This window comes from Gadus morhua, chromosome 5, assembly GCF_902167405.1.
Source record: "Gadus morhua chromosome 5, gadMor3.0, whole genome shotgun sequence".
Classification (NCBI taxonomy): domain Eukaryota; kingdom Metazoa; phylum Chordata; class Actinopteri; order Gadiformes; family Gadidae; genus Gadus; species Gadus morhua.
Window position 1 is genome coordinate 21,017,370 of NC_044052.1, and position 26,728 is coordinate 21,044,097.

Below are 26,728 nucleotides of genomic sequence, written 5' to 3' on the forward strand. Positions count from 1 at the left end.
AAGGGAGGGTGAGGGAATGAAAGCAGAGTAGACAGAAAGACGGAGCAAAAGAGAGCGATGGAACTAGGAGAGGGAGAGAGAGGGAGAGAAAGAGAGGAAGCTCTGATGTCAGAAGATATCCATGGTAGCTGCCATATCTGCCTGGCAACATTACAAGGACACGCACACACAACCATGCACACCAACGTGCACACACACAAACACACTCAGACACCACACGCACACCCTCTCCTTTACTCAGTGGTGCATGCGCACACACTCACACTCAGAGGGAAAGGGGATGTGTAGAGTGATTCCACACATGCCCACAGCTCTATTTCAGCTGCCTTTCCATCCGTGATGGTTAATAATTACACACACACACACACCAACACACACACATTCAGATAATCACAGCCACACATACATGTGCCCAGACAAGAATGTGCACACGCATAAAGATAGCCCTGCTTGATTAGTTTTGTGCCCCCCCCCCCTGAGGAACCAGGACCCCCCGCGGCCCCAAACATGAGGGGGGGGGGGGGGGGGGGCACTCTCCTGCATTGTTCAGGGGGTCCTGAAAGGGGAGGTCAGACGCTTAAAGTGATAAAACAAAAGGCAAACAACAAAGAAGAACTTTAGAAATATTTAATAGATTAATTGGTGCAATAAATACAACGAGATTATAAAAAGCATCAGTCACAGGATAAAAACTGAAGTTACAGTAGTTTTGTGCAATTGCAAAATCGATTTCACTCGCTTCTCGTGAACACTGCCCTTAAAAAAAACAAAAAAACAAGGTTGGAATTATTTTGGCAAATAAAGAATTTATTTTCTTCTCTTCTGTGCTTTGCCAGTTATTTTTATCTCAATTTTTACGTCTGGCCCACAGAATAAATAAGCCCTTGTTTTTTCGATGCCCACATCTAATTCAGTCGGCTGGACATCAAACGTTCCCTGATTTGATTCATATTATCTTCCCTTTGTGCCAACAGGACACCAAAATCTCTGGATCTCAGGTGCGGGAACAACAATACCTGAGAAAAAAACGAGAGGAATTAAACTACTATCAACCCCTGTCGGACAGATACCCCAAACTAAACATCTCTTATCCCCAAACTCTTTATCAGTGCCCAGAGGTTTTTGTTTGGTTAGAAAACGTTTTTTCTCAGAACCCACCCCTCTTAATACGAACAAGGAGGTGACGGAATACGAGTGTTAAAAGTCTAAAAAGTGCATACATTCCAAATCACTGAATCTCTTTGGAACCCCAGAGCCGAACTCGCAACCAATCAGAAGCCTGTATTCCCTCATATGGTGATTTGTTTCACAGTATGAGGACAGCAGGTCTGGAGTGAAACACCAAACTTTGTTTTTTCTCCTATAACTTCAGCTAGAGAGGACCGCCAGAGAGGAGGGTGCGGGACACACAGACTGTAGGAGGGCTGCCCGGGGGCCCCCTCTGTGCAGTGAGCAGGGGGTCACCCACTTTAGCCCCTCGACCCTCTTCATTCCAGACCGCAGCGGGCCCGGCTTTCCCTCCCCGACTCAGGCCGGGTGCTGGCAGCACATTTCACTTGAACCTCCAAGACTTTGAGAGTGTGTTCTCGACACCCCGGTGAAATGTGTTTTCGAATCAGACGCCATCTTCTTTCCTGGACAGCGCGTCGGCCATTTTACGAAACTCAATACGCGGAGGCACGAACGTGGTGACGTCGAGGAGGCCAGCCTGAGTGCAGCTTTTTGATTGGTTCTCTGAACGACGGCGAGCCCTCTGGCTGTCTCTGCGACATCCCCGCCCCCCTCTCTGGCTGACTACTACACATTATTGACTCCATGGAGCCTTTCACCAACACTGTTAAGAGACCCAGGAAATTTCATCTGGTTTTCTTGGCCGGGAACAAGGCACTGCTGGACCACAGAATCCCTACCTCTCGCGACCAATCAGATTCTCCGTTTTTTTAACAACAGCTTTTTTTTCATTTCTTGTAGCGGAAAAAAAAGCGATGTTTAATCACTTCTGTGTACTGTTCAATTCACAGTATTAGAAAAATACTTTGTGTCACGTTGAGGTAATTAAAATGCCAGATATGTAAAATAAACGTACATATTTTTCTCTTTGTTATACCAGTCTGGTGAAAGGCAATTTTCTTAAAATATAAAAGCTATCACATTCACATGACATCAGAATATCATGTGACATAGTTGTCATGTGAAATGGGAACATCACGTGACATCATATTGACGTTACATTGGAATATCACGTGACGTTGTAATATCAAGTGACATTATATTCAAGTGACGCTATATTCACGTTACATTGGAATATCACGTGACAACGTGCTTTTCGTTACATTGCATTCACGCTACATTGTATCGGAATATCATGTGACATCGTGTTTGCTTTACATTGCATTCACGTTACATTGTATCGGAGTATCACGTGACATCGTATTCATGTTAAATCATATTCACGTTACATTGCATCGGAATATTACGCAACATCGTAATCACGATACATCGTATTCATGTTACATTTTATCTGAATATCATGTTATATCTTATTCACGTTATATTTTACCGGAATATCATGTTCCATCGTATTCATTTTACATTGTATCGGAATATCAAGTGACATTGTATTCAGGTTCCATCGTAATCATGTTACATTGAATCGGAATATTGCGTGACATCGTATTCACATTACATCGTATCGGAATAACACGTGAAATCGGAACACATGCTAAATAATGTGGTACTTGTAATAAGATTAGTATTAATAGTGTAACTGTGTAGCTAGCGTTGTTGCTATTTTGAATCTGATATGTATAACATCTAACCTGACCCTACCGCGACCCTTTGAGTGCTGCCCGGCGACCGACCAGCTGATCTGTGGGGGATTGGGAGCCCCGTGCGGTGGCCATGGTGGCTCTCCCCTCAGTACAGCCTGGTAGAGACCAGCCGTGAGCTCCTCTGCTGTCACAGACGGCTGCTCTCGAAGGCATGACATAACGACAGGCTGAGAGCAACTGTTGTTTCTAACACACAGCTTCAAGAGATCCGTTTAAGGACGCCAAGTGTTCACGTCAAAATAGAAAACCCTCGTTTGTCAGCCGAGGATTTAGCGCTAATCGCCGTTCAAATCTGCTTTTAAAAAACGCCCCCACACACGCATCATCTTGGGCTGGGGGGTTCGTTCCAATGGCAACTCGCTTTGGAATGGACTGAAGATCCTTTGTCAGAAATCTTGTTAAATATTATCTATACATATATGTGTATTATACTTCAATATCAGTCGAGGAAAGAGCATGAGTGGCCTGGGAGCAGGGATTGGCAAGGTCCTCAAAGGGTTCAGGGGTCAGTACAAGTGCACTTCAGGGACAGCGTTGAGTAAGGAACCACGACCCGTGCTGCTACTCTACGATGCGCCCTCGAGCTGCTTCTGTGTGGGACGGTGGCGCTGCCAGCTCGGGGCAGTATGGCTTGGCCTGGACAAACCGGGTGGCTTGGGAAGGGGGTCCGCATGGGGCCAGCAGTGTCGCGGAGAGCACATGCACTTCTCGTACCCAATCAGGACACACAGTATGTGTGCGCATCTAATCTTGTGGATAAAGTTACACTTCGTCCTCGTCGGCTGACCTCCTGTTTTGTCAGAGGAGGACTCTTGAGTTTTTGTCGGTATACAGAAGGCCAATATCATGCATCCCTTGTGCGTGGGTACACGTGTTTGAAGGCAGGGAAGGCACCGTCTCGACCCCAGGGCTGAGGGCTAGTGCGTGTCACTGCTGACCCCATGGACAAAGCGTGGCTCCCGTCCAGACGGGACGAGAGCTCCTTTAGTCGCCTACTATTCACAGCCAGTGACCTCCCGGTTCACAGGGCACTACAGTAGACTACAGGTAACTACTACATACAACCTGCGGCTAAGAGGACCCTTCATCTTGAAAACGGGTCAGCTTTTATTGCTATAGACAAATGAAGATGCAGCCACTCCGCGGAGGAGAACAGGCTGGTCACGAGGAGCAGGTTGGAGAGGAAAGGCTGTAGAGGACAAGGGGACATGCATAGGACCTTGGACATCGCCAGAGAGAGATTCTGGCGACCTCACACACATATATTCACGTTAACCAATACTAAACAAACGACGGGTTTAACCCCCGGTAGGACCCAAACCGCGTCCCAGACATGGTGCATGGACACCGGGGGGTAGCTGGGTTGTTTATGCGAACAGCGACATAACAAAGTGCTCCCTCTCCACAAGCTGAGGCCTCTCCGTGCCGCCGTGGCAACCAGACAAGATAACAGGTGTGCTGGGGATTGGGTGACCAGAGAGAAGGAGCGATTCTTGGGAATATCCACCAGGGACCGGGCAGGATTACAGACTCCTCGTGCCAGTCGAGGAATAGCGGCAGGGGCCAGCCAACCCTCATTAACACCCCCCTCCCCCCATACACACTCTTCAATCTCACACACACACACACACACACACACACACACACACACACACACACACACACACACACACACACACACACACACAGACACACACACACACACACACACACACACACACACACACACACACACACACACACACACTCCCATACCCACACACACTCTATCTCACGAGCACCAACACTCCCACACAGGAGCTCCCCTCTCAGGGTGGTTCCAGGAGGTTGTTCTGTCGTGTGCCTGTGTCTCTTCCTCACTACTCTGGGTTCTGTCTGGTGAGCCCAGAGGCCGGCGGAGAGCTGCCCTGAGCCCCCAGCTCACCTGCTGACACGCTCTCTGCTCTCTGCAACGCAACGCTGGCAGCTAAACTCAGAGCGTAGTGAGCGCTGGTCTGGACCGGTAAACAACACAGGTCTGGGAGTCTGTTCACATACATCCCCGCCACCCCCCCACCCCCCACCCCTCCCTTAACGATTCCCTTGGCTTTAACGAAGACACACTGACAGACAGACAGAAAGACAGACAGACGGACGGACGGAGATGATCTACAGAGGGGGGTCGAACAGGTCCGGCTGTGTCTGGAGGTCCAGCTGGCTGTTGAAGAGCTCTATCTCTCGGTTGGCGTCGCAGACGTACTCTCTGATGAACTGCTCCATATCTGGGTGACGTGTTAAGGGTGGGTAGCAAACCACGAGGACGCTGCATGATGACCCCGCTGCCCAGACCTCAGTGAGTGGGGCGACGGTAGCACAGCAGCTCCGCCATCGGTGTGTGCATGTGTGAATGAATGGTTCTAAGTCGCTTTGGATAAAAGCTTCAGCAAAATCCCCTAAACGTAAATGTACTACTGATGCCCTTACTGAGCATTGTTGGTTTATCTCCTATTGAATAAAGGGAACATCTCATGTAGATCCCCAGTGGTTGGATCAGCACATATTTTATGTCTTAGTTAACTCACTTAATTGCGTAGCATCTTATCCTAGCTATATTTGTTGCATACGGGGAATGGGTTAACCTCACGATTGTGAGTGCTTGACACTTGGTTCTATGAACATCCTTACTGCACGGACAGCGATATAATGTAGTTTCTCTTTCGACAATGTACTTATTGTAAGTCGCTTTGGATAAAAGCGTCTGCTAAATGCCCTCAATGTAAATCTAAATGTAGCTCTACCCCTCCTAGCTCCTAGAGGGCAACGGAGGACTTTGGTCTACGTCATGGGTCTCAAACTCTCGGCCCGGGGGCCAATTGAGGCCCGCGGGATGATATTTTGTGGCCCCCTACTTGACATCAAAGTTTAGTGTTAGTGCGGCCAGCGCGTTGTTGTCAAACGCACATTTTTGCTGAGTCGCTTGCCACGCTTTTTTACCACTTGTGATAGGGTGACCAGATGTCCTGGTTTTGCCGGGACATTCCCAATTTTGAGTTGCGTGTCCTGAGTCCCGACAAAAGCCAACGGACGCAAAAATGGCCCGGTTTCCACCAACCACTATGAAATGTCCCCTGTTCTCAGCAAAACATAGCCAACGTGATCTAATTATAGCCCTATCATTAACTTAGATTGGGTCAGTTGTGCTACTTTTTTTTGTGGAATACTTGATGTGGCCCAGCCTGACCCAGACTCTACCTCCAGCGGCCCCCAGGTAAGTTGAGTTTGAGACCCCTGGTCTACGTTGTGTGATTAGCTGACAGACCAGGATACTGGGATGGAAGAGCCTCTTCTCTCCGAAGATGTCCATGAAGTGGTGTCCGTTGTAGAAGAAGCCGGAGGGCATCGGCTCCAGGTGCCGTGAAGCCTACCAACACACAGGGGGACACTCATGTTAGCACTGACGGCTCGGACAAGCTCTACTACAATGGATTATTAATTATTACTTATTTTATTATTATTATTTATTACGTGATCCTCATCACATTAATTATTTACTTTATCTTGCATAGTTGCTGCTATTTGTCTGTTGAGGAAGCAAGCCTAAGAATTGTACTAAAAATAAAAGTAGTTCTGATTCTTATTCTGACTCTGAAGGGTCCGCTTCACTCCGGCGATCCACACTTGTGTGCTTCCCGATCTACCCTCCGCTCCAGTTGGTGACAGTAATGCACCATAACGATGTTTGCCAACCTCATGGGCTTGGCTGATGAGGACATTACGTCACATGGACCGAAGCGAACCCACTCGGAAACACGGACACGTCCAAGAGGAATCTGGCTTAAGCCAAACCCTCTATTCCAAACATTACTTGGTGCCGATAATAGTATTACAAGCTCAACCCTAAATTGAACCCCAACTATCAAGCAGGGAAAAAAAGAATACTTCTACTTGTGAACCTAATTGAATACATGCTAATAAATGTATTTAGCTCTACGCTAAACGGAACCTGTGTTGACAATTGTTAGCGACAGCCAGCTTCTCCTCACATGGATGCTCTTGATCTCCTGCGGCGAGATGCTGTTCCTGGTCCTCTTCACCTTCTTCATCTCCTTCTGGGAACACAGAGGAGCAGCATCTGACTGTCAACCAGGACTGCCACTGGGCAGTTCTCAAAGGGCCATATACAAGTGGGAGTGTACGATGGAGAGAGGAACCGCCCATCCTATCCAGTGGACTGTACCGATTGGTCCGCTAATCCATCCATAATACGTCACGGGTCTATTTTGAAAAGGCTCAATGAGCCCACCCACTTGACCCCTGGTGGAAACGTGTTTATACTGCATATATATAAATAAGTACTTTATATATTTACCATGGCAATTGTTTGACTTGGTGAAATACGATTCAGTGTCATGTGAACAAGAAAATAAACGAAAAACAAAAGAGAAGTCCAGTTTCTGTCGTACTTTATCAAAAAATGTCCTCATGAGGGGCAACATGAGGGACATGAGGGCCCCTTGGATCGGCAGGCGAGCAGATGTCATGACCTACCTGCTTGGCACAGAGCCGGAGCCAGTCCTTGAGTCCGTCGGGGGTCAGCCCCACGCCGTGGAACAGGAGGAAGCAGCCGGCGGTCCCCTGGGTGGGGTCCCGGTCGGGAGTGACGGTCAGAGCCCCGCTCAGAGCGTTGTAGCTCACCTCCATCCTCCTCTCAGAGTCTGGGGGGTTTGGGTCAGAACCGGGGGTTACGCAGGGTTCATCCCCTCCTTGGAGGGTGGGGGGGAAGCATGCTGGAGAAGACGGTGCTAATGCCCAGACATCCATACCATCCATCCCTCGGCTCCACTACAGCCCTGGCTAAACACACCACGACGTGCGACGCACACTTTTATTTCAGACGCGTGAAATCCAAGCAGGCAGAACGTAAACACTGGGGGGAATACGGTAAGGCTAATGCCCTAGATAAACAACAACAGGTGGCTGGATGGAGAACTGGGTCGACCATGGCTGGGAAAAAAAAGTCAAATCAAGAGAAAACACAGCACTGTGTGCATGTTCATTCAGCGCTCCACGCTCTCTCCATTCAGCAGCAGGGCCGCGCCTCTCGCTCTCTCGCTCTCCATGCATGGCTTCTACAGGGACCTAGTCGCCATCACTTCCTGCGTGGGACAGGAAGTGAGAGCGCTAGCAGGAGCTAGGAGAACGGTGTGAGGAGCTAGAGGTCTAAACACGACGACACCAGAGCGAGAGCAGAGTCCTACCGTGGTGCAGCGTCCCAGCGTCTCTTAACGTACTTACCACGGAGAGAAATCACACGTTTAGGGTCTCTCAAAACACGATAAACAGCTGTAATAAGGAGTCTTATTGTTGTTAAGATGCGTTTGATAACCATCATAGTCAGTGATGCCAGATTAGGCCAGATTTCCCGCCCAATCTGGCGAAACTGACCAAAATCCCCCTGAACGTGAATCATAAACACTTTGTATGGAACGTGTTGACCTATCTTCACAAACATATCTTCATAGTAGCATAGTGCAATTAGGTGTGTGTCAAGTAAAAAACAAGAGAGGTGGCTGTTGGCAGCAGTGTTGCCAGATTGGGCCAGATTTTCAGCCCAATCTGGCAACCCTGGCTGCAGCGCACTGCATCCAGGGTTGCCAGGTTGGGACAGATTTCCAGCCCAATCTGGCCACACTGGTTGGCAGCCAATTAGCAAGACGTTCGTGACAAGAAAGGGTTCGGGTTTTTCAGGCGTTTCATAGCTCATGAAGTGAAGGGAGACAGGGAGACTATAGACGGGGACGACGGCCCTACCAGCGAAGCGGACCTTCCCCCAGACGTGGTACAGGTTTCCTCTGAAGGGGTTTCCTGTCAGGGATGACTTCAGCGCTGCAGGCGGACAACACACAACACAGGGGCATGATGGGTAAGATGAACGCTTTGGTTACCAATGTTATACGGCTGTGTCAGGGTCAGGGGTACGACTAGGGGGGAGTTAGGATAGAGGACCCTGCGTTAGGGGGTATATGAGTAGAGGGCAGGGGGTATTAGGGTAGAGGGCAGGGGGTATTAGGGTAGAGGGCATGGGGTATTGGGGTAGAGGGCAGAAGGTATGGGGTGGAAGAGGTCCCCTCCTTCTGCGAGTTCATCGAATTCCCACCAACAACTTAAAACTACTGCAACATGGCCGCCGCCATATTCGGAGCTGAACATGGCAAACATTTATCACACCCTGCCAGCTCATATCACTGTCACTGTCACTGTCACGTGTGTGTGTGTGTGTGTGTGTGTGTGTGTGTGTGTGTGTGTGTGTGTGTGTGTGTGTGTGTGTGTGTGTGTGTGTGTGTGTGTGTGTGTGTGTGTCTCACCGTTGCAGCGTTGGGTGAACAGGGGCCTCTCCAAGGGCCGATGGAACAGCAGGCGTTGCTGGGTGAGAACCAGACCCCCCAGGCCCGTGTCGTAGCGGCCCTTACACCTGGAACACACGCACACACACACACACACACACACACACACACACACACACACACACACACACACACACACACACACACACACACACACACACACACACACACACACACACACACACACACAAACACAGTTCAACCCCATGCAGCTCCCACGCAGTGCCCATGCTGCGGCAGAGCTTGAGTTCACCCAGACTGCTTCGCGTTGATGTTAAATATGTCCACTGTATACGTTGTCCCCGGTATTCCCTCTGAGCCAACAGCCACGTAACCCTAAGTGTCAGATGTTAAGTGTCAGAGCCCTGGAAGGGATCAAGACCCTGTTATCCTGCTGCTCTGCTCTGGTCACATGGCAAGAGGCCTGCTGTGTTTTTACAGCAGTGGCTTAGAACGGGCCTTAGCAGCCAGGGAGCAGGAGGGCTGGGGTTAGGGAGCAGGAGGGGTGGGGTTAGGGAACAGGAGGGGTGGGGTTAGGGAACAGGAGGGCTAGGGGTTGGTTAAGGTCTCACCAGCCAGGGTACAGCAGGTATCGGGCCCTCAGCATCTGGGACTGGTTGAAGCTGCTGTCGGAAAGGATGAGCTTGACGTCCTCGTTCCTGATCAACACACAACACATTACAACACACATTAGGGGGTTGGTTGAAGACATCGGTTTAGTGTGTTGGTAATGACATAGCTCTGGTGTGTTGATAATGACATTGTTCTAGCGTGATGGTCATGTGTGTTTGGAGATGCCCTCACTAGTCTGTTTGGGAATGACCTTACAGGTGTGTTCGGTGATGACCTTGCTCTGGTGTGTTCGGTTAAGACCACTCTTTATTATGCTTGGTAGGTATGACCTCACGCTCATTACCAAACACACTTAATCGTTGGGTACTCAAACCGTTGCAACAAAGAGTGAGTGTCGGACTCTTTTGATCAATCCCTCTTTGATCTGAGGATTTTGACAAAGTAGATCATGTTATTCTGCAACAAAGAACTGCTATATTAAGACCGGTCTGCCCATGCTGTCGGCCGGTCAGTGAATCACTAACAGCTCCTGCCTTTTGATGGTTTCAACTCTCAGTATCCAAACGGCAGAGAAGGTGTGACTGAATGTACACTCTAGAAACAGAATCAGACTTATAACCGGCTCCATTAACATGGTGAGGCTACAAGACAGATATAACGACGTCGATGATGAAGATGATAATGAGGAAATGGTGACGAGGTGACGAGGACGATGATGGAGGTGGTGTGAGCTCCCACCTGGTGACGGCTCCGCCCTCGGCCTGGATGAAGGCAGCGCTGGGGTTGGCGGCCCGCAGCAGCTGGTGCAGGTACTGACTGGACGGATGCTTCACCTCGGAGCTCGGGCCCGTGAACACCACCGCACTCACCACCCCTGGTCCCACAGACAGACGGACAGAGGTGGACAGACGGACAGAAGAGGGTTAGCAGCAGCGGCGTTGGGCTGGACTTCATGTCGTCGTGTAGGATATAGGACTGCACGATGTTGAAAGACATTGCATTATCATCACCACCACCAATCACCATATTTAATGGTGGCGAATTGAGGGGGGAAATCAATGGGTCGTGTCGTCTTTGGTTGTGGCAAAAATTGCAAGGCGCTCTGGACAAAGTACTGCTTTTTGGTCAACGTCGTCTTTTCTGTAACCAGAATAATTCCATACTACCAACGTTGCTGTCTCTTTCTGCTGGCCTATTGTTCTACGACTAGCGGGGGCTGTCTACGACGGCTTTGGTTGTCTGATCGTATGCTTTGGTTGTCTGGTTGTCTGGACTCACCTTGGCTGCACTGCTCCACCAGCTTGGGGAAGGTGAACCTGGAGGAGAGGAGAGGAGAGCAGGAGCACATCAGCATCAGGACTGGGACGCTAGGAGCATGGGACGCTATTAGCATGCTACACAGTGTTCACACTCATTTCTGAAACGTTGACCCACTAATACAAAAACACAGGCAATGGCTGGTATCCCATTAGTTCAATTTAAATCGGAAATTGTAATTCCTTGGTATACACGGACCGCCCCACCAGACTAAACGAATGTGGGATGTCTCAGTGATAGTGAAAAGGGAAGGAAAGGAAGTCGAGTCTCTGCGGGAGTAATGGTCAGGATTCTTTCCTATAGTTTATACAGACAGGGCAGTTAGGGTGAAGCCTCTGGCTCAGCAAGGAGGCGCTAGGAGGAGCCGGGGATCGAACTAGCAACCTTCCGGAAAACAGTCAACCCTCTCTACCTCTTGAGCTACTGCAGCCCGACAGTAAGAAGAACAGGGATCCGAGCCAAGCGAGGCTAATGTAGACATCATCCAACATGCTGCCAGCCGGTGGGTTTGCTCCCGTATTCGCGTGTGACATTTGAGCGGCGTGGTCGGATCGGATGGCCCCGGGGCCCGGCGTTGAGAGGGCCGCTGTATACAACACAGCTGACCGTGTCTGACAGGAGCTGGGAGCCGCTAGAGACATGTCTCTGTGGGTTTGGTGTGAGGGCCCTATGCATTACATGCTGGGAGGCTGTGCCGTCCACGCTCACAGTAAGCGTGTTTCAGACGGGGGGTGGTGATAACAGGATAACTCGGTTATGGTTCTTTGCAGGCAGGGGGGGGGGGATTATCTCCCTGAGGCAGAGGAACCAGGAAGGGGGAGGGCCTGACCAGAAACACGCCTTCTGTAATTACACTGAGCGGTTAATCATGTAAACACGCCATCATCCACGGGCATTTAGCGGAGATACACATTAGGAGCGCGTAGGGGTTAGAGAGTGACTCAGATACACGTCATGAAGGAGCAGGTAGGGGTTAGACAGTGATTCAGATACAGGTCATCAAAGAGCAGGTAGGGGTTAGACAGTGATTCAGATACAGGTCATCAAAGAGCAGGTAGGGGTTAGACAGTGATTCAGATACAGGTCATAAAAGAGCAGGTAGGGGTTAGACAGTGAGCATTTGGATTGGAGGTCAAACACTAGGCCCTAGACTATCATCTGAACAGTTCATCATGGGGTCGTCTCTCTCTGAACTGAAGCCTTGTGGGTCCAGACGACGTGAGGGGCGTTGTCCTAGCCTGTCCCGATGTAACAGAGTCTACCTCCATCACTGGAGACGGAGGAGGAGTGACGGAGGAGCCTTGTGGAGGCACAGGCTGCCCAGCTCCCTGGTGTCTTTCTGGGATTAGAGGATTCTGCTCTGGGGGGTGACGCAAGGGCTAAACACACCCACTTAGCACTGCTCTGAAGGCACACACGCACACACACACACACACACACACACACACACACACACACACACACACACACACACACGCACGCACACGCACCGGCAGGCACACAAACACACAGGCATGCACACACACACGTATGCACACATACAGACACACACAGGCCCACAGAGGCAACCACATATACAAACACGCACGCATAGACAAACATGCACACACATATTCGAACACACACATGCAAAAACATTCCAACACACACATGCAAACGTACACACACACTAGCACACACAAGCTTGCAATGATACAGACTTATCCACACACGCACACAGACACTGCATGTCGTTGACACACATACAAACCTGCAAGCACACGCACAAGAACACACACAGTCACACAATCACACAGGCAGGCCATCAGTGGGGGCGATGGCAGCAGACGGTGACAGAAGGCTTGTCGGAGGAGCCCGATATGGGGGAGTCAGCTCTAACCATGTTGCTAACTTGGGCCACTAATGCCCTTCTCCATCCCAGGGAAACATCCAGGGACATCCCATAATGTGAGCAGCACCGGAGAACAAACCTCACCCCGGAGACTGGAGCTTCAGCTTGGCAACACCCCACCCGAAATACCCCATGAGGTAACTGCTAACACGCTCCTAGATAATGCTAACAGTAACACATAGCACTACATCGTGTTACTGCCTGCTTTAGTACTTATATAGCACTACATCAAATTACTGCATGCTTTAGTACTTATATAGTATTACATCATGTTACTGCCTGCTTTAGTACTTATATAGCACTACATCAAGTTACTGCATGCTTTAGTACTTATATAGTATTACATCATGTTACTGCCTGCTTTAGTACTTATATAGCACTACATCAAATTACTGCATGCTTTAGTACTTATATAGTATTACATCATTACTGCCTGCTTTAGTACTTATATAGCACTACATCAAGTTACTGCATGCTTTAGTACTTATATAGTATTACATCATGTTACTGCCTGCTTTAGTACTTATATAGCACTACATCAAGTTACTGCATGCTTTAGTACTTATATAGTATTACATCATGTTACTGCCTGTAGTACTTATATATTACTACATCATGTTACTGCCTGTAGTACTTATATATTACTACATCATGTTACTGCCTGCTTTAGTACTTATATAGTATTACATCATGTTACTGCCTGCTTTAGTACTTATATAGCACTACATCAAGTTACTGCATGCTTTAGTACTTATATAGTATTACATCATGTTACTGCCTGTAGTACTTATATATTACTACATCATGTTACTGCCTGCTTTAGTACTTATATAGTATTACATCATGTTACTGCCTGTAGTACTCGTATATTACTACATCAAGTTACTGCCTGCTTTAGTACTTATAGTATTACATCATGTTACTGCCTGTAGTACTCATATATTACTACATCATGTTACTGCCTGCTTTAGTACTTATATAGTATTACATATCATGTTGCTGCCTGTAGTACTCATATATTACTACATCAAGTTACTGCATGCTTTAGTCATTATATAGTATTATATCATGTTACTGCCTGTAGTACTTATATATTACTACATCATGTTACTGCATGCTTTAGTCATTATATAGTACTACATCATGTTGCTGCCTGTAGTAGTACTTATAGAGTACTACATTATGTTACTGCTTGTAGTACTCATATATTACTACAGCATGTTACTGCCTGTAGTAGTAAGAATATAGTAGTACTCATATAGTACTACATCATGTTACTGCCTGTAGTAGTAAGAATATAGTAGTACTCATATAGTACTACATCATGTTACTGCCTGTAGTAGTAAGAATATAGTAGTACTCATATAGTACGACGTCATGTTACTGCCTGTAGTAGTACTCGTGTAGTAGTACTACATTCATCTTGTCCTGGTACTGCAGCAGAACCATCTAGTGCTACCATCTGTCCCAACAGGACCCCAGCGCCTCACAGAAGGACCTGGTCCTCACTGCAGTTCCACCAGCTACTTCTGAGCTGTGCTCCACCAAACGCAGGATTTTAAATGTACACCGACTAGGGCTGTTGGCCGGCTGCCTCCCGCTGAGTGGAGGGCGAGGCCGTGTGTTTGGATACAGCTCAGAGAGGCTTGGCTAGTGTCCTGTGATGCCTGCTGCAACAACAGCAGTGTTAGATTAGCTGCAGGGCTCAGCCTCTGTGTTAGGGGAAGCTCTGAAAGCCTATAGAGTCTCGTATGGCCCGGCCGCAGCCAGCTCTTCAATCATTCACCGCCGGGACACACACGGGGGACGCTGCAGCCTGCAGACCGTACAGCCCTGTTTGGTTTGCTGACAGGGAGCTTGGCACTACGGTATCTGGGTACGTTATGACTAGATATAGCTAGAGTCCCACCCCCTGCGCCTCAAGAAGGGGGAACCAAACAGGGTGCAGGGGGACATTACCTCACCGCTACTGGTGGCATCAATGCACCACGATAGAGACCTTGCAGCCAAAACTATGAGGGTCTGATAACCTGTGATCCATACAAGAGTTAGTTACTAGCGGTAGCAGCATCGAGGGTACGATCCGGTAACCTGTGATCCAAACAGGAGTTAGTTACTAGCGGTAGCAGCATCGAGAGTACGATCTGGTAACCTGTGATCCAAACAGGAGTTAGTTACTAGCGGTAGCAGCATCGAGGGTACGATCTGGTAACCTGTGATCCAAACAGGAGTTAGTTACTGGAGGTGAACCGATGAGGGTCAGACCTGATACACTGTGATCCATACAAGAGTTAGTTACTGGAGGTAGCACCATGAGGGTCAGATCTGATACCCGTGATCCACATAGGAGTTAGTGACTAGAGGTAGCATGATGGGGGGGTCAGACCTGATACCAGACCGGAGTTATTAGGTTACCTGTGCTCCATGCAGGAGGAGAGGGGCTCCACACAAGCCGTGACGGCCCCGATGGAGAAGCAGGCCTGGACCAGTGGGTCAGGGTGCGAGAGGATGGCCTGGATCACCTCCAGAACATCAGTGTACCTGCAGCCAAGAGACGATGGGGATCAGCATCTCATGGGTCCATTACACCAGAAGGGATGCAACTAAATGAGTTGGCATAAGTCATTGATTTAAACCGGTTCAGTGCTTCATATTTAATTTATTTAAACCTGCTCAGGGCTTTATAAGTAATAGATTTAAGGCAGCTCATGGCTTCATAATGAGTTGATTTAAGGCAGCTCAGGGCTTCATAAGCAGTTGCCTACAGCAGGTACTTTGTTAGGAGTGGGTTCCACTGTCAGTCGTCTTACCCTGGGGTGAGCAGCAGTAGGCGGGACTTGGGCACCACGGCCCGCTGGTTGTCCAGGAAGTTGGACAGGAAGTGTTGGAGGTGAGAGGCGGAGAATCCATCGCTGCTGTCAGAGTCGGGCTGGTACACCACCCAACTACAGGTGGAGACCCAGAGGTAATGAGATACTTACAATGACAACAACATGAATAGTGATTCATGTTTCTATGTGTGCTGCGCTACTTGGAGCAGTATAAATAATAACATTGTGAAGTATCGGGGTGAGCCCTCTCACCTTCCTCCCTCCTTGGTGAGCTGGGCCAGGCTGTTCTTCCAGCTCCCCGGCAGACCGCTGACCACGGTGACGACCACCTGACCACAGGGGAACCGGGCCGCAGCCAATCAGCAGAGAGCACAACACAACCGAGCCTGCACAAACTGCTGTGTGTGGTGTGTTCAAGTCCGAGTGTGTAGTAGTGTGCGTTCTGTTTAAGTCCTTGTGTGTAGTCGTGTGTGTTGTGTCGAGTGTGTGGTAGTGTGTGTTGTGTTATGGTCCTTGTGTGTAGTAGTGTGTGTTGTGTCGATTGTGTGGTAGTGTGTGTTGTGTTAAGGTCCTTGTGTGTAGAAGTGTGTGTTGTGTTTAAGTCCTAGTTTATAGTAGTGTTTGTTGTGTTGATTTCCTAGTGTGTAGCAGTGTGTTGTGATTAAGTCCAAGAGTGTAGTAGTATGTGTCCTATCGTGTAGTTCCATTTTTGAAACAGAAACTAAAATGAAAGAGAAGCTCTAGTGAAAAGGAAAGTCCAGTAGGACAGAACCTGGAGGGGAACCGTTCTCTAGTGGGAGGGAATGTCCAGTAGGACAGAACCTGGAGGGGAACCGTTCTTTAGTGGGAGGGAAAGTCCAGTAGGACAGAACCTGGAGGGGAACCGTTCTCTGGTTAAAGGAAAGGTCCAGAACCTAAGGGGGAGCCGAGGTTCAGAGTCTCTCTGTCTGTGTCAGCTGGCCGTCCTCTCACCTTGTCTGGGGGCTTGGTGAGGGGGGTCCTTAGGTCTGCGGAGGGGAACAGTGCCCCCAGGTGGTCGTTCAGGATGGGCTCCTGGCCCACGCTGCTCAGAGAAAAGTGTTGAAGGAACCTGGTGGACAAAACACACTGACTTTAAATACGATTTAAAATGCATGCGTGTTTTGTAAGTGAGTAAGAGAGTGAATGAGTGAGTAAAATGCGATTGTGCGTGTGTGAGGGTGTGTGTGTGAGTGATTGACAGGGTAAGTGTGATCGTTTTGTGTGTGAGTGAGTGAGTGTGATCGTTTGTGTACGAGTGTGTGAGCATGTGCACGTACATGTCCTGCTCAGGCAGGTGGGAGTAGGAGGTCTTCATGCTGCCTCTTCTCTTGGCCACTGGGGGCTCGTGGCTCTCATGAAGCTTCTGCAGTCTGTTGTGCCTGGAAGGAGTGGAGCGCTACTCAGTACCATTTAGTCATTTAGCGGAAGATCTTATTTATTTATCAGATACAGGTCATTAAGGAGCAGGAAGGGGTTAGACAGTGAACACAGAGAGCGTTTATTAAGGAGCAGGTAGGGGTGAGACAGTGTATTCTAACAGGTGTGAGGAGGAAGTCAGGCGGCCAGGAGAGACGATTGTTTCCTTACATGGTCCTCTGGTCCCAGCTCAGCTCATCTTTGTCCACCAGCTGCAGACGGAGAGCTGAATCTGAGCTCTTCCACACGGAGAGCACCTGGAAGGGAGAGGAGGACCGGTGAAGAGCCTGGACACCAGGCCCAGACCCGGCTAGGAACCCACTGCAGGGCCTAGCCGGTAGGCAGTAGCTCAGGGGGTAGAGCGGGTTGGCTGGTAACTGCAAGGTTGCTAGTTCGATCCCCGGGCTCCGCCTTGAGTGTCGAGGTGTCCCTGAGCAAGGCACCTCGCCCTGACTGCTCCTGACGAGCTGGCTGTCGCCTTGTATGGTTGACTCTGCCGGCGGTGTGTGAATGTCTGCATGGTTGGGTGAATTTCTGGTAATATTGTAAAGGGGTTTGGATAAAAGAGCTATATAAATGCAGTCCATTAACCATTCTTAGACGGGAGGCTTCTCGGTGCTTCAACTAAATGTGTGATTGAGTTCCGCCGTGTTCATCACGTTGGTCGAAGCAGTGCTCTCTTCACTTCTACCCCGTGCTGCCAACAGAGAAGACCACAGGCCCGGAGAGGGCCAGGTGGCTGGTGACCCGAGAGGAGCAGGTCCTACCTTTGAGAAGAAGGCCTTGTGGCTCTTGGACCTGGGCTGGAGGGCGAAGAGGAGGCATTGGTCTGGGCTCTGGAGCGGGAAGGGGAGGTGATCCAACAGGGTGTTGTCGTACTCCACGAACAGAGAGGCCACCGCTTCAGAGTCCTGCAACACAAGACACAGACGAAGACATTGAGTCGACACGCAGATCACGCACTTAAACCTTCGGTCATACACACAGACCCCTTCTACCGGTGGTTCACTAGTTCTTTTGGACAGAGCGGTGGTCCTACCTCATGAGAGAAGCTGATGTGATGGACAGAGTGGTGGTCCTACTTCATGAGAGAAGCTGATGTGATGGACAGAGCGGTGGTCCTACCTCATGGAAGAAGCTGATGCTGCTGATGTGTTGTGTGGACAGAGTGGTGGCTCCGTATTGGGGATGGACAAACAGCAGTCCCTCCGAGAAGAAGCTGATCTTTCCTACAAGTACACGCAAAGACATTCACGTTTCCGTAGAAAAAACGCTGCTTCAATCGACGATATAAACAATATGTAGTTGTGAGTGTTTGTGTTTAAGTCCTAGTGAGTAGTAGTGTGTGTTGTGATAAAGTCCTAGTGAGTAGTAGTGTGTGTTGTGATAAATCCTAGTCTGTAGTAGTGTGTGTGTTGGTATAAATGCTAGTGTGTACTAGTGTGTGTTGTGTCTAGTGTGTAGGAGTGTGTGTTGTGATAAGTCCTACTGTGTAGTAGGGTGTGTTGGGTCTAGTGTGTAGTAGTGTGTGTAGTGATTAAGTCCTAGTGTGTAGTAGTGTGTGCTGTACTAAATGTCCTCGGGCGGTGGTGGCGGTGGTGTTGGAGCGTACCCTCCTCGGGGGTGGAGAGCAGGCTGGAGGAGCAGACGTAGGCTCCGTCCGCCCCCGTCAGAGCTCTGCCCAGGCAGGTGTCCTCTTCCTTCTGCTGGAGAGAGGACACCATTCAGAACATCACACTCACAATCACACCTCATTAAGCTCAGCTTAGCGTTTAACCTTACGTCTCTCTACATTGGTTATGGTGGAAGCATGAAGGTGGTGGAGGAATGCACAATGTGCACTTTAAAGGTTAACGATGTATGAATATGAACAAGATTTGAAGGGACCCTCCAAGGTTATCTGGGGACCCCCAAGGTTTCAGATCCTAAACTCACTTTAACCAGGAGCTGGGCTTGCTCTGACTGCTTCACGTCCCCCTCAACCTGAAAGAAAACCACCGCAGGGATTAAAGAGTAAATAATATTCAGCATTATATACCATGTATACCACAGATACCATGTAGTGTTACCCACAAACTGTCGCCTATAGGTTCATTCTTTAGAGTACATAGACAAAGGGAAATCCACGCTCGCTGTTTCATATTTAATAATTTCTCAATCCAAGTTATACCCCCGTCATTCCTCACTCTGCGATGACACTTTCATGTGCCGCGTATAATTCAAGTGACGTTTTGACAATGTTATTATTCACTACATGTTTTGACGAAGCAAAAGCCGTTGTCATTTGCTGTGAGTGGCCTAGTGCCATCTGACGCTAGGGAACAGCAGCTTGCAGCACGTAGAGCGTGGCTGGTTTGTAACGCTACGCACCTGCCAGCAGGCGTAGCGAGGGACCGTTGTGGTGAGGACGGTGTAGCAGCAGTCAGGAGAAACACCGCCATCTACAGGAGAAACAACACATCACACAGCACCGTGTTTATCTGGGGAAGGAACTTCCTAGCCACCACGGCCCCTTAAAAAGGTCTTCACAGGTCACACCTTAAACCAACACATGCCCCTTAAAGACTCAATGAATTGCCCTTATATTATCAATAAGGCTTCCTGGCCATTTATCATATCAGCTATTTTTCTAATGTCTGCATCCGAGTGAGGGTTAGGCCTCCCGGACCCTTAGTATAACGCTAATATTATATGGTTTGTGGTGGATTTTACACCCAACATCACTAAATACAACACTCAGTTACACAACAACGGTAATTAAAAAGTATAAAGTTGGCGTGGGTCGTTACCACGGAGATAACACGCAGATTTCTTTAAATCACACAGTGTTCGAATTCCACCTGAACCCGCGGGCTCACTGGTGTGTAACAGGTTCGATGTGTATTGGTGATGGGAGACCTGTTGTTTGGTATATCATAGGTGGATAAAGCTCTGGGCTGTCCGCACCTTTCTGCTGAATGTTGATGCTGGACTCCAAGAAGCACTCGGAGAAGACTACAGATCCCAGGTCCCCTCCGCCCCGCTGGAGGTCTGGGATGTCCGCTACAGTCATGGAGGCCTGCAGGGTACCAACAAGAGACAGGTGATGCCACGGACAGTTTGTGAGAAATAGGTTGGGGTTCCAGGCGTCTCTTGCGTTACTCACAGTTTTCACCATGTATCTGCTCCCTTCGTCGCTGAGGGGGACGACCCTGGGACATACAGAGGCAGATCAGTGGTTAGTGTCTGGTGAAGACTAGAGCAAAGACTCTACAGCGGGTAATAACCTTAAACCAGCAGCACCTACCTTCCCTCGTTATTCACAGCCTGAATGGTGAACTCACTCTTGGACCTGTGGAGTGGTGAGGCCAAGAAACGCTTAGCGTTAAGTAAAGTAAGGAATATATAAATAATGAGACTGGATTGTGTGTGGAAAGTCTGTAGTATTAAGTACCTGAGTGCGCTGCGATACTGACATAAGTTCAAGGACTCCAGAGCCAGAAGAAAGGTTTGCTCCGCTACGTCTTTAGCCTGAAGAGAAAGCACACTGAGCTGTGAGCAAGGCAATCGTTGATTATACATTCCTCTTGACAGATTATAAAAGAAGCCGTCTGGTGTAAAGCTCTGCTCTTGACTTAAATGAAAGGAAGCAAGAGTCAGGGTCAAGAGTAATCAGGCTTTTCATCTGTGATTCGTTCAGGAGGAGAACCCAGCATGCTTCCTCTATCCTCTACTGAGCTGCACCCTTGAGAAGCAGTACCTTGGATGAGCTGGACGAACACGAGAAGCACTTGATGCCTGCCAGGACGGCCTGCACGACGGCAGAGTAGATCTGGGACAGGAGCCTGCAACACACACACATGGACCATGAAACTACTGTCACCATGATCACTTCAATATGTCTGAGACAGGTTCTCATGTATCATGAACACACTTCACTGTGTCTGAGACAGGTTCTCATTAGAGATGTCCGATATTATCGGCCCACCGATATTATCGGCCCGATATTAGCATAAAAATGTAATATCTGTCAATATCGGTATCGGATTTTTTTTGCCTTAAAACCGATTTTTTTTTTTTTTTTTATAGCTCAAATAAATGTTTTCAAAATTGTGCAGTACAGTGCACATTGTAATTGACTCATATTTGTGCATTTATTCAATTAAGGTTATTGAGTTTTAGTTAAAGAAAGTTAAAGAAACATACTGCTATGTTGCACATAGTTGTTCAGGTACAATGTTTTATCATTTGTGAAGTCAAGTTTGCCCTATTTGTTGTGGGCATTGTCAAGATTATCTCAGGGAGAGTGTAATCCAAACTGTTGTCTGAGACCATTAAAAAAATAAAAATAAACATGGCACTTTTCCCTTAAATTAAGTTGAAGTATTTTTCTTATTTTGCACAGACAATGTTAACATTTGGAAAGCCTTGTTGCATTCAAGAATGCATCCAGTGGGCATCACAATAACATTAAGCATGTTGTGTTAATTCCACAACAGGAGATATGTAATGTTACCTAAATTAGGTTTGAGGAAAAATAACCCAAATATCGACATCGGTATCGGCTGATATCGGAATCGAAAATTGAGAGTTGGACAATATCGCATATCGGATATCGGCAAAAAAGCCAATATCGGACATCCCTAGTTCTCATGCATTATGAACACTTCACTATGTCTGAGACAGGTTCTCATTCATTATGAACACTTCACTATGTCTGCGACAGGTTCTCATGTATCATGATCACTTCACTATGTCTGAGACAGGTTCTCATGCATTATGAACACTTCACTATGTCTGTGACAGATTCTCATGTATCATCATGAACACTTCACTTTGTCTAAGACAGGTTCTCATGTATCATGAACACACTTCACTATGTCTGAGACAGGTTCTCATGCATTATGAACACTTCACTATGTCTGCGACAGGTTCTCATGTATCATCATGAACACTTCACTTTGTCTGAGACAGGTTCTCATGTATCATCATGAACACTTCACTTTGTCTGAGACAGGTTCTCATGCATTATGAACACCCGGAACACTTACAGGTGATCTGTTTTATGCTGTCCGCCATTTGTTTTCCCTACGAAGGAAACCAAGTATTAATACACAGTGTGTTAAACGAACGAATGAATGAATTATTAAACAATAAACTAAACACATTACATTTCTCGTCAGGGCAGATACTGTGATGTTCGTGTCATAGATTGAGGTGTTGGAGGTAGGGATCTGGTAGTAGGAGTATGGGATTGTATACACAGGCCTATATAAGGCCTATGTATACATGGCTGTACTGTAAATCACTTGGGAGCGTGTTCTTACCAAGGTAAGGGCTGTGCGTGGTCCCGAAGAAGTAGGTGCGAGCGCAGGCCAGGGGGCCCTTGGGGGCCACACACTGCAGAACCTACAGGGAACAGATGGTTGGGTTCACAGGGTGAAACGCAGCAACACGGTGTACTCTCACTTTGTGTGTGGTGCGGAGCTGTGTGTTGCCGTGGTTTTGTGTGTGCTCAGGGATGTGGGTGTGTGTAGATTTGTGCGATTGTGTGATTTGTGTGGGCTTGGGCTGCGCTCCGTTCCTACCATGGGTTGATGTGTGTGGGCTTGTTGAGCTTTATGGGTATGTTTATGGATAAATACCTTCCAGGGCTCTGACACTGTGTGTGTGTGTGTGTGTGTGTGTGTGTGTGTGTGTGTGTGTGTGTGTGTGTGTGTGTGTGTGTGTGTGTGTGTGTGTGTGTGTGTGTGTGTGTGTGTGTGTGTGTGTGTGTGTGTGTGGAGCTCCCACCATGTGTGTGGCGGGGCCGCCGTGGGTGCCGGTGCTGCGGACCACGTGGCTCTCGGAGGGGAAGTTGAAGGAGTAGCTCTCCAGCTCCTCCTTGGAGGAATGGCTTCCAAACAGCATGAAGGGCTGTCTGGCCTTACTGCAACACAGCACACACGACGCGCGTGTGAATGACCAGCGACACCCCACAGAATGACCCGTTACCCACCTGGGTGTGTCACATGTGTGCGGGCCAGAGTCGGGCATGCTACCTGTTCTCTGGGATGTTGCTGGAGATCAGCCCGTGGGAGTAGTAGCTTCTGAACACCTGGAGGTTCACATGAACACATCTCAGAAACGTTGAGACCGGGGGGCACCAGACAGGATGTTTAAACTCAACTATCTTGCATTCGGAAAGGTCATTAAATGCTAGTGACACAGTGATTTAGACAAGTGGGTTAGACAGGGGAGTCAGACAGGGGAGTCAGGCAGGTAAGACAGACGCATAAGTCGGACAGGTGAGACACACAGGTGGAAGACCTACCTCTCCTGCCTGGGCTTCGGACACCTCCTGGATGGACAGATGACTCTCCAGGTCCATGCTGGAGAAGAAGTTACTCCACTGCTTCTCAAAGTTCACCAGGTCCTTCAAAACACAACAACATCACGTCGATCCACTTCATCATTCAATGTAGCCCCGTTTCATCTCTCAACTGCTCGACGGGCCTCCACCAAGCGGCCACCTTGGTTCTAAACACCAGCTTGTTGGAGAAACAGAAGGCAGAGGACTCTATTGATCCTGGACTTAACTTTTGCCAAAGCAGCAAGTACAGCCAAGAAGTAATAATGATAATAATTTATCAGTTTTTTATAGCGCTTTTCTAAGTACTCAAAGACTCAAAGTAGAACATAATAAGTAAACAAAGGAGGGATAAAACAACACATAGAGACTATGTCCATATACACAATGAGTAGTAGAACTGTAGATGCTAAATAAATGTATACACAGTCAACAGTAGTAAACCTTATATAATGGTTTTGAGAGCAGTGAGATTATCAAAGTATGTATCTGAACTGGGCAATAGAAGGACCGACTGGGACCAGTTGAAGGTCTTGGTGGTAATGTAGCATTACCTCTGCTAGGATGTTCTCCAGGGACAGTGGGTCCAGCCGGCTGTACATCTGCCCCAGCCTCTCACTGATGTCCATGAGCTGGATCACAGGAGAAGACATAGTGAGACTCACGGTTCACAGCTCACTGGGGGAGTGTACCGCTGTCTACAGCGCCTTAAATGTTGTGGTCACAGCAGTCTGCTGTGTTTTCCTCCTCCTGGGTCTGCCACTCCTCCTGTCTGTCTCACTTCCTCATCTGCAATCATGCTCACCTGGTCTTCATCTCCAATCAACTCCCCTTCATAAACCCTTGGATTCCCTGCTGTCGGTGCCAGATCGTACTACGCACTACAGTGGTAATGATACATGCCTGGCTCCAGTAATTCTTGTTACCTCGATCTCGCTCTCTCGTCTCTTGAATGTTTTTTGACCACAACCCAACTCTGTTTTCCTCTGCCTGCAGTTATCCGGATCCCTCACTCCAGCTCGCCTGCCTCGCTCTCCCCCCAGCTACCTCATCCACTACCTGCTCCCCCGTCTCATTCAATAAACCCTTTTTCTTCAATTCAACATCGTCTCCGTCTGCTCTTGGGTTCAGCATCGTTTATCATAACATTAAAGGAGAAATCCGGTGTAAAATGGATCTGGGATATGTTTGTTATGATAACGAGTTGGAATGTTCGTTTGGGGCCAAAAATGCGCACAGACGCATTCTTCAGTTGGCTGTTTTTAGCCGATTATATCAAAACGCTATAAACTTGGAACGATAGGGGCATGTGTTATGGTAAAAACTGAAACGCTATTTTAAACCACTTAAAAGGCTACAAGTAGCCCAACACTTCTTTGGGGGGGTCTTAACATTTAAATTTAGGCATTGATAACTTTGTAGGTGTACAGATTGTTTATTAAAAAGGACATTTTATACACATCCATCAGTAGTTCACCCGTCGACGCCATCTTGTTTTTAAGACTCGATAGGTAGATTGACGAACACCGAGATTGTGAAATCCGTCAACAACACGCAAGCTCTGTGTTCGCCAATCTACTTAACTACTGATGGTATTGTGTGTATAAAATGTCCTTTTTAATAAACAATCTGTAAAATTACAAAGTCATCAATGCCTCGTTTTATATGTTAAGACCATTATTATACTAACAAAGAAGTGTCGGGCTACTTCTAGCCTTTTAAGTGGTTTAAAATAGCGATTTAGTTTTTACCATAACACAAGCCCCCATCGTTCCAAGTTTATAGCGTTTTGGTAGAATCGGCTAAAAACAGCCAATTTAAGAATGCGTCTATACGCGCTTTTTTGGTCCCAAACAAACATTCCAACTCGTTATCATACTAAACATATCCCAGATCCATTTTACACCAGATTTCTCCTTTAAAGGTCCAATATGATACCACCAGCTGTGAGTGTGATTAGCCGTTACAAGCCGTTTTGAAAATCAGCTTCTAGTGACATCAAAAATGGGTGTGTCCACGTAGATGTATGACGGATAGATGAGCAATGTTTGCTGCATTCCACTGGGTAGGCAGGTAGACTGATCTATCCAGCACACATCTAGGTGGACACTCCCACTTGTGATGTCACTAAAACAAAGGAAGAGGCATATTTTCAAAACGGCTTGTAGTGGCTTATCACACTCACACCTGGTGGTATAATATGGGACCTTTAATGGCGCGTTTCCACTGCAGGGTGCGGAACGGATCGGATCGCAAAGGTGCGGATCGGGTCGCGTTTCCACCTCCAAAAGTGGGCGTGACCGGGACTTAGCCGTACCCGGTTTGGCCTCGTTTTCAGGACTCCTCCGTTGGGGTACTGAAAACGAGACGAGACGCCTGAAAGGGTCCCAGGATATTCTAGCTATATCCTGCTTGGGCGAACAAGGAGGTGGAGACGTTCGTCTGCATTCTTGGGGAGGAAGACGTTGTTTACGATGTTTACGTAGCTGCCGCGGCGATCGACATCCGGCCTACCACAAAGGGTACCGTCGGCGGTGGAAACGCGACCTCGGAACTGAGCTTGGCTATACCGCCCCCTCCCTACCGCACCTTTGCGATCCGATCCGTTCCGCACCCTGCAGTGGAAGCGCGGCATAAGACGGTGAACAGGGTCCGGGTTGGGGTTCCCTGGGCCTACCTTGTACTTCATGGTGAAGAAGCTTCCTCCCCCGATGCCCTCCAGGGCGAAGGCTTGGACGATGGGCCACTTCTCCAACATGAACATGTGGAAGTTCTGCATGTGTCCTGGAGCAACATGAGGTCGGTGTCGTTACAGCTTATGCCATGGTTGCATGGAGTTAGGGCTGTGCAATTAATCAAATTTTGATTGTGATTTCAATTTTTGTGTCAAATGATCTCAAAAATCTTTCTTAGATTATATTTTTCTGTATTTTTTTCCTAGTATAATTATTTTATTCATTCAATGTTTTATATGGAACAGCTGGATACATATTTGTGCATTACATTTTCTAATTTAATCATTTGTATATTTTTATAAGAATTTTTATAAGATTTCAATAGTGATTTCAATAGTGGCCAAAATAATCGTGATTATGCTTTTTTCCATAATCGAGCAGCCCTATATGGAGTGACTCAAA

General features: G+C 48.0%; 1 protein-coding gene across 4 annotated transcripts in view; it reads right to left on the reverse strand.

Annotated features, from left to right (window-relative positions):
* Positions 1-613: 613 nt before the first annotated feature.
* The window catches only part of dnaaf9 (dynein axonemal assembly factor 9), a 28,111-nt gene continuing 1,996 nt past the window's right edge, over positions 614-26,728 (reverse strand). The window contains exons 6-37 of one of the 4 annotated variants that reach the window (XM_030355838.1): positions 26,269-26,375; positions 24,146-24,223; positions 23,556-23,657; positions 23,284-23,339; positions 23,036-23,171; positions 22,570-22,651; positions 22,294-22,330; positions 21,003-21,087; positions 20,697-20,773; positions 20,550-20,594; positions 20,409-20,454; positions 20,210-20,321; positions 19,634-19,704; positions 19,199-19,246; positions 18,876-18,966; positions 18,389-18,492; positions 18,031-18,174; positions 17,435-17,520; positions 17,125-17,226; positions 16,799-16,916; positions 16,079-16,155; positions 15,806-15,940; positions 15,411-15,536; positions 11,066-11,103; positions 10,526-10,661; positions 9,787-9,873; positions 9,176-9,282; positions 8,622-8,696; positions 7,359-7,525; positions 6,854-6,919; positions 6,138-6,231; positions 614-5,092 (exon numbers count right to left, since the gene is read on the reverse strand). In XM_030355838.1, coding sequence (XP_030211698.1) covers positions 4,980-5,092; positions 6,138-6,231; positions 6,854-6,919; positions 7,359-7,525; positions 8,622-8,696; positions 9,176-9,282; positions 9,787-9,873; positions 10,526-10,661; positions 11,066-11,103; positions 15,411-15,536; positions 15,806-15,940; positions 16,079-16,155; positions 16,799-16,916; positions 17,125-17,226; positions 17,435-17,520; positions 18,031-18,174; positions 18,389-18,492; positions 18,876-18,966; positions 19,199-19,246; positions 19,634-19,704; positions 20,210-20,321; positions 20,409-20,454; positions 20,550-20,594; positions 20,697-20,773; positions 21,003-21,087; positions 22,294-22,330; positions 22,570-22,651; positions 23,036-23,171; positions 23,284-23,339; positions 23,556-23,657; positions 24,146-24,223; positions 26,269-26,375 — 2,948 coding nt within the window. In that variant the 3' untranslated portion in view covers positions 614-4,979. Of the gene's footprint in view, positions 5,093-6,137; positions 6,232-6,853; positions 6,920-7,358; positions 8,697-9,175; positions 9,283-9,786; positions 9,874-10,525; positions 10,662-11,065; positions 11,104-15,410; positions 15,537-15,805; positions 15,941-16,078; positions 16,156-16,798; positions 16,917-17,124; positions 17,227-17,434; positions 17,521-18,030; positions 18,175-18,388; positions 18,493-18,875; positions 18,970-19,198; positions 19,247-19,633; positions 19,705-20,209; positions 20,322-20,408; positions 20,455-20,549; positions 20,595-20,696; positions 20,774-21,002; positions 21,088-22,293; positions 22,331-22,569; positions 22,652-23,035; positions 23,172-23,283; positions 23,340-23,555; positions 23,658-24,145; positions 24,224-26,268; positions 26,376-26,728 lie in introns of those variants that run through there. The other 3 variants (XM_030355837.1, XR_003976703.1, XR_003976702.1) reach the window with 3 other exon arrangements.